Source organism: Aptenodytes forsteri, unplaced genomic scaffold, assembly GCF_000699145.1.
Source record: "Aptenodytes forsteri isolate BGI_AS27 unplaced genomic scaffold, ASM69914v1 Scaffold2, whole genome shotgun sequence".
NCBI classification, from domain to species: Eukaryota; Metazoa; Chordata; class Aves; order Sphenisciformes; family Spheniscidae; genus Aptenodytes; species Aptenodytes forsteri.
In genome coordinates, this window is record NW_008795695.1 from 9,240,028 (window position 1) to 9,247,723 (window position 7,696).

At 43.5% G+C, this 7,696-nt stretch overlaps 2 protein-coding genes and 1 long non-coding RNA gene across 3 annotated transcripts in view; 2 read left to right on the forward strand and 1 right to left on the reverse strand.

The window, feature by feature from the left end:
• DOPEY2 (dopey family member 2) overlaps positions 1-2,587 on the forward strand; it is a 53,549-nt gene extending 50,962 nt beyond the window's left edge. Inside the window, exons 35-36 of the mRNA XM_009282974.1 lie at positions 731-860; positions 1,543-2,587. Of these exons, the coding sequence (XP_009281249.1) occupies positions 731-860; positions 1,543-1,800 (388 nt within the window). The 3' untranslated portion in view covers positions 1,801-2,587. The remainder of the gene's footprint in view (positions 1-730; positions 861-1,542) is intronic.
• LOC103901984 lies at positions 1,910-7,270 on the reverse strand. The gene is made up of 3 exons (XR_657761.2): positions 7,028-7,270; positions 2,393-2,447; positions 1,910-1,989 (listed from the first exon to the last, which is right to left on the reverse strand). It is a non-coding gene; the product is annotated as an uncharacterized LOC103901984 (long non-coding RNA).
• Positions 7,271-7,445: 175 nt separating this feature from the next.
• Positions 7,446-7,696, forward strand: part of MORC3 (MORC family CW-type zinc finger 3) — a 31,820-nt gene continuing 31,569 nt past the window's right edge. Inside the window, exon 1 of the mRNA XM_009282976.1 lies at positions 7,446-7,590. Within this exon, the coding sequence (XP_009281251.1) occupies positions 7,552-7,590 (39 nt within the window). The 5' untranslated portion in view covers positions 7,446-7,551. The remainder of the gene's footprint in view (positions 7,591-7,696) is intronic.

The following is a 7,696-nucleotide window of genomic DNA, read 5'->3' on the forward strand; positions in this document are numbered from 1 at the left end:
GGATTGCTTATGCCCTGCCATGTTGTCCCTCCAACAGATGTCGGGGTGGTTGAAGTCCCCCATGAGGACCAGGGCTTGTGAACGTGAGGCTGCTCCTATCGGTCTGTAGAGGGTCTCATCTACTCGGTCTTCCTGGTCGGGTGGCCTGTAGCAGACCCCCACTGTAATGTCACCTGGCCCTGCCTTCCCTTTAATCCTGACCCATAAGCTCTTGGTCGGCTCCTCATCCATCCCCAGGCAGAGCTCCATGCACTCCAGCTGGTCATTGACATAGAGGGCGACACGCCCTCCTCTTTATCCTTTACAGTAATTCCAGATCTATTTTCTTCTAGACTTAATTTTGCCATCAGTTCTTTTTACAAGTGCAGATGTTGATACTCAGAAAAATGTAATTTGGGGTATTTGGAAAAACAATTCAGTCTTGTCAGTGTAGGAGGATTTCACCATCCTCATCAGGAGGTTCTCTAACTTGGAAAAATTGGGAGAAGAGAAAGAGAGACTGTTCTTTGTTTTCCCTTTGCACAGACTTGGGAATTTTTTGGAGCCAGTTGCACTTAAAAACTGACATGATAGTAACTCCTTGTTCATTAAGTTTGGCTCTGGTAATAACGTAATATTATAGTTACGACAGCTCTTTCTGTAAATAAACCTGTGCTCCACCTACCTATGTATGATCCAAACAAGGATTTTTTTCTGCCTGTCTTCTTATCAAGTAATCCATTTGTTTCAGGTATAAATGGGCATTTGTCCCAGAGGTGGACACAGAGTCATCTACTGTGACCTCTTATCTGGTAGAAAATCATCAGGAATGCAGACCACACATTATAAGAATCATGGATCTGCTGAAGATGAAATATGGGGTAAAGAAAGAATGCTTCACTTGAATCTTTTTCTTTTTTTTTGTTTTAATCCATTAACTTACTTTTCTAAACAAGTAACAAGATTTTAAGTTAGGCGAGAGGTTTTTAGATATTCTAATAAAATTCATGAGGCTTTAAAAAATTATCTGCCTGCTTTCACATATGTATCCTGGAGATGTCAGATTGCTTTTGAGTGTGAGGGAACAATAGGCGGTTCTCCTGTTGTTCCCTTAAATCTGCCCACAACCACCCAGTGAAAACAATTTGTCTCAGACAGGACCGGTATTTATAAAAAAGAGCATGCTGTACTTTGTCAAAGAAGTTTACCATAATAGCCTTTTAAATTACCGCTAAGGTTTCATATTAATTCTTCCAGAAAAGGAAATAGGGGCATTTGTATTTCTCAGAGGTACCTCTGTATTCTGTTGTTGTTTGATATGTGATTCTGAAGGCTAGTCCAAATTTGCAGTCTTCTGAACGTGAGAGACTTTCGTTTAATGGAACCCCGAATCCAAATACAGAATAACTCGGTATACCATCTACACAACTTATATTGTGGTACAGTTGTAGGCTGTGGATCTCTTAGTATGAAAAAAGTGTATAGTACAGGGTTCAAACAAGCCATAACAACATTGTGTCTTAATGCAAAACCTTTAGTACATCTTGGTTTGTTTGCTTACAGGAAACAAACGACACTGAGGGAATTTCCAAGAAGCACAGATTTCCTCTTTTGAACTTCCGCTCTGTATCTAGCATCACCCAGCTTATGCCCTTCTTCAAGACTCTGTGTTGCGCATTTACAACAAACGGGAGTGAGTCCCAGAATTCACATACTTCTGCATCTCTCTCTGTGGACTATGTTGGCAGTAATGGCATAAAGATCTTGCAGCAGCTTGAAGAGAGTGTTGAATGCGACTTCCTTGAAAACATGGAAAGTTAAGCCGCACGTCGGACGCTTGGCTCGTGGTGAATAAATAGCGAAAAAAGGGAAGACTTTACTGCAATTCTTCTCTTCTTTTTTTTTCCCCAGTTTTGAAACTACATTTTGGGTTTTCTTCCTGCTGTTGTGGAGTGCTCTTCAATAATCCAGGCTTCTGAGTTGGTGTTAAAAAGCAGGATTCTTCAGTTCCTGTGGGGGAAAAACAAAAGTACAGTTTAGTGGTAATTTATCATAGTTACTGTATTCTTTTACTTGTTTTCAATGTGAAGGATTAAAGAGATTTTGTAAATAAAGGAAGAATATTTTTGACTTGGTGAAAGTAGCAACTGTACCATTTATCCAGTAACTTCTCAAATGACTATTTTAAACTGCTTTTGGAGCTGTGTTCTGAAAGTAAATTTAAGAAAAAGCTAATATTGCATGTCAGCGTACAATCAGTTTGCAGACAAGCCATTTCCTGAGGTTAAAGCCTGCTTCTACTTCTCCTTTCTTTAACTTGTCCTAAAACTTATCAACTTCTAAACAGATCACCTAAATTTCAAACAGATGTATTTTATAAGTCTTAGCATTGTGCAAATAACTGCAGACTTACCATGTTTGTAATTTCAACTCTGTACTATAATAGCATTCTTCAGGATTAGTGATTCCTAAATAAAGACAAACACATGCATAAAAGACAAACCTATGCAATAACATTTTGTAATTTGCATTACTTGAGGGGTTTTTATCTTAATTAATTGACTAAAAATATTCTAATTCAGTTTTTTAATTAAAAAACTTTGTTCTTTCAGTGACTAAGTTCACTTTGCAACTTCTGAAATGCAACTAAATGAAGATAATTCTGTAAAAATATAAATTGCTGTATACCAACAGCCTAATTAAAATGAAAATTATTTTATTTAAAGAACACTTTTTATACAAAAGAATGTATTTGGCTGTTCCTAGGTGTTAAAAGAGGTAGGGAGATCATCATAGTGCCATGACTACAGTAATGTTCAAGGTGCAGCTTATTTCGGAACTGCACTGCTACCACTGCAGGACCTGGGAGAGAGGGATTAGTTCTACCACCAAACAGCGCAGCTGCATGTCTGAAGGACACTTCTGATGGACAGCGGAGAAGCACCATCGCAGCAACACATACAACAAAAGGCTTAATAGAATGTTTTTTTAAATGAGGAAGTGGACTCCACTGAATTTTCATATTTAGTGGATTATCTGGCTGAATTTGCAATGCTGATTTGTTTGGGAGGGGAAGTTTATCATATTTTTCATGGTGAAAAGCTTTGTCTGCTTTTTTTTGTTGTTGTTGTTTTACACACACCTTTGCCTCCGGAGAAATTGGTTTTGTAAGATCCACCTGCAGACTGGTATGTGCTACTTGTGTTACTTGGAACATCACAACTGAGGTAAATGTGCTGGGTATTGGACTTCACTCACGGGTTTGCTAATTAAAAAAGGACATAGAAAACGTACGGTTTACTGTCACTAGGTTGTGAGGTCAGGGATTTTTTTTTTTTTTTTTCCAAAACTCACGCAAGAAACATGGAAGGCTCTTCTGCAGTGTTTTTTTACCTAGATATATGAAGTTTTCATCTTTGGATTATAAACTAAAATAATGAAACACTGAACAACATGCATTACTATGATAATACTGCAATGCTCTATGAAGATAATACTACAATAGGCTTATGCTAAACTTAACTGTAAAAATGCACATAAGCTGTTTAAGGAAAGTGATAGACTGAAGTGTAATATTGTGTAGTCACTAAGAATGTGAATTATATGTATTAATATAATTTATTAATGATCTCTAAAGCTATTGGAATGAGCACAAGTGAAAAGTCATCCTTTTAAAGCATTACTTGAAAATTGGAGCAGGATATTTTTAAAATGGTTGTGTTCGTTACTTACATATCTTCAATAATTTTTAAAGAGAATATTGTTAATACTCAGGATGATTTGGTAGTTCTACCTTCAGCTTTCTGGTGGTTGCATTCCATACTTGCGTATTTCCCTTAAAAACCTGATGAGATGCTGTCCAATGGGCTATTAAAATCTAAGACAACTTTTTGCCATCAAACCTTTTGTTTTACGTTCTCCCATAAGCTATAAACCTGTGTTTTCACATAGTTTCCTCGCTAACTGGAGGTGGTGAACCAGTAACTTAGATTGAGGGTTTTGTCATCCTTCCCCTTGAAAGGGAAAGTCCCGTTCTGGCTGCCTGTACTTCAGATGTGCAGGGGATCGGACATCAGTCACTTCCCCCCCTGCTGTGGTGGTGACTTTAAAAACAGAATCTGTGACTTAGGTCTGTGTAACTCGCTAACTTCGAAGATGATCTCACCTTCTACAAAAATACCACTTGCTTCTAACTCCTGCCTTCGTACATACTCTTACCTTTGTCCTGTGGTTCTGCAGATGGCTGCTTTAAATGGCCTCAGATATTTGTGACCTGCAGAGTCCTTTCACTGAAGCAGAATCTAATTCTTAAGAAGAAAAAGTTCTTCAAAATTCAGTATATAAGCAAATCTTGTATCATTATAAATAGGGTGTGAGTAAGGAGGAAAGGGCTCCAACTAAAAAAAGTCCTACTTGGGTGGTGGAGGGGCACAGTTACATAGGCCTAAAGGTATCTCTACCAGTGTAACTTTATTCCTTTTCTGTATGGGACTAACTGTAGTCATTTTAATTCTTATGCTACTGCTGTTAAATCCACATGAAGGAGGAGGGTTGTACTGCTCTAACAGTGGTACTGCCAAAGCGGTATAACTTCACTGTAGATGAATCTGAAAAACTTTAGCCCAGAACTCGGTATCAAGAACAGGAGAGAAAATGCTTTTGCTTTGCTGTGTAGTTCTTTCTTTGCTTGTTTTCAGAATAACCAAGCTTGGCTTTCTCTTTTGGATACTTCAGCTTTGAGATAGCATAGCCACAGTGCATGATACACAAAGGGAGAAGTATTTAAATATTCAAAAGGGTTTCATTTTCCTGAAGGAAAAAAATAGTAGGTGCAACCAAGGTAACTGCCAAAGAACAGCAGAACTTGAAATACGGAGCATTAAGTAATGGTTAAGTGTATTCGATACTATATTTGAATGTAATTCTTCTAATAATATTAAATGTTAATTTGAAATACCTTTTCAAATGCAATTCTCATTTTTCAGACTACCTTTACTGCTCTCTCACCAACTTTTTATCTGATTCTGTAAAAGCTCTCAAATTCAATCTCAGTGGATGAGGGCTCTGTACAGAACTCCATAGACCTCAGTTTTTGGATCCCAGTAGCAGTGGCTCTGTGCTAGCCCCTACACTTGCCTAGCGAAAGACTGCACCACTGCCTCCCTCATCCTCCCATCACAGGCCCCTACTGCTCCAGCTTGTACGTCCCTATCTTTTTGCATTCCCGAACTTTCCACCCTGGGATCCCAGTCCCGCGGTCTTGGGACAAGTTTTCTGGATTTGTGTGTCTGGAAGAACTGTGTGGAGCAGATGGAGGAAGCTGCTGCTGCAGCATCAGGGGATCATTGATGACCGCCAGGCACTGACCCCCTGTATGGAGGGGAGCGCCTCTCCCCAGGAAATTAGGGACTGCTGTTGCATAATGCTTTCTCTGTGTGCCAGAGCTTTCCAAACTTCAGTCGGTACGCTTTTATATGTTCAGGGCAAATGCCCTGAAAGTACTGCCTTTTCATTTGGAAGAAAGAAAACTCTTCCATTCAACTGAACTTGAAAATCTAAGGCCAGAGAAGTACGGTTTCGATGACTTTGTGAAAGCTGCTTTGCGGTTTTCATCCTTTCTCTGTAGTCTGTACATCTTTTGTAATGTTGTGTGATGTACCTTGCACCTCAGAAGCTGCTAATCATAGAATCATTTAAGTTGATGTTTTATTACACTGCATATGTTGAAAATCATTGGTACATGCTGTATGTATGCTGGGAAATACTATAGCATAGCAGCTAGTAATACTGAAGCACTGAATGTCTCTCGAGTCTCTGCTTAAAAAACAGCAGGGTTGGCCATTTAGGTTTGGCAGTAACAGCAAACCTCCATTTTTTGCAATTACTGTCCCAGTGCAGCTCCCCTACTTAAATACTGGTTGTCTTCTAGTGATCAGTTCCCAGAGTTTCAGGTGAGGCTAACAGCAGCCGCGATTGCTCCGCAGATAGGGTCGTTAGATCCCATTTCTGCAAACAGATCAAAGGAATGGAGGGAGCAGGCAGACGGGGAAAAACAATTGATCAAAACTGATGACACTGCCAGAATCAGGCTGAGGTATGTTTTCCATGATAACTCCCCGAGCAGAGGCATCCATGCAGGCACAATGCGTTCCTTGCAACCCCAATACTGTCATTAGTCTCATTCATGTTGGTGGGCAGGGTTGTGAGGCCCCACCTAGGCCGGGGGAGGGGGGAAGGCTTCTGTTGAAGATAGGAGGGGAAAGCATTTCCCTCAAGGTCTGTCGAAGGCTGCTCCTCAACTAAAGAGTAAATGGCCTGTAAGGTTTCAGGCACCATGAATTATCTCAGGCTTTTCTTTTTATTTTCTCTTGCAACGTGTACCTACAGCTCTGGGGGTTTTGTGTTTTTTTCTTCTATCTGTCCACCACCAAAATCACAGCTCCCCTCCAGCTGTAGAAATTTGAGATTACAGAATGAAAAATTGGGAGGACGACAAAAGGAGCTAGAGAGCAATGCACAGCTAGCTTGTAATAGACACCAGGGAGCTTCCCAGCTATAAATGTGTGTAAAGCAGTTGGGTTTTTAAAGTCCTCCAGGAAGAAAACCAATAATCTGGGCTTAAGGTAAGTAACCACGCACAGCTCAAAACACGTGCCAATAGCTGAACCATAGTAATTGTAATGAAACACCTGAGGGATTTAGTTCTGCAAGTAAACAGCATGTGAAACATGAATTCTGGCCTCTACTCCTCTTGCAGAAGAACGCATGTTACTTGTATGCAGCTCTGTAGAATACAGGTCGTGCTAAACCTTCCTGTTGAGACTCCTGTTACTTGTACCAGGCAGGCTCCTTCCCACGTTCCCAACTGCGGTGAAAACGTCTGTTGCAAATAGTGGTACTGGAATCCGACCGCACGCTGCCTTTGAGGAACTCGGGGACCCACCAGAGGGGGGCAGCCGTGCCACCGCGGTTCCGCAGGTGCACCCGACAGCCCGCCCGAGGAGGGCGAGGGCGGCCAGGCCCCTCTGACCGAACCCTCGGTCCTCACCTCGCGTTCCGGGGCGCGCAGCCGAGCTCGCTGCGCCAGCCTTAGGCAGACGGTTGTCGGTATCGGCACTCTTCCACGTTACTCCGTGTCAATTATCCATTTAAATGGTGTTGCCGCCGGAGAACCGGCATTACAGCTGCGCTCCCGTCAGAAGAGCGGCAGCCCAACCCCGCCGGACCACGGCCCCTGCCGACGGGAGCTCTGCCCAGAGGGGCGGCCGCAGCGTTTACCCGCCCCCGGGCTACGCCGCTCCTCCCCGCCGCCCTCAGGGAAGCGGGATACCGTACGTCGCACCAAGAGAGGGCAACGCCGGGATCGCTTCACGTAGGAGCCGCCGCCTTCCCCCAACAGCCGCCCCGGCCCGCTTACCCTCCCTCCCTGAGAGGGGGCGGCCTAGCAGCGGGCGCGCTTAGCGCCGGAAGCGTGCGAGGAGGGGGCGAGGCGGAAGTGCGGGCCCCGGGCACTCCCCAGCGCCTCTCCCGCCCCCGACACTTCCCGCCCCGGCTCTCGCTGCGGCACAAAAGATGGCGGCGAAAACACAGGGCGGCATCCGCCTCAGCGCGGTGAGTGGCGCGGATCCCCGCGGGGCGAGCCGGGGAGGGCTCCCCAGGGGACGGTTTCTCTCCTCCCTCGGTGGTCCCCGCGGCGGGGGGCGACGCGCGGGCGGCG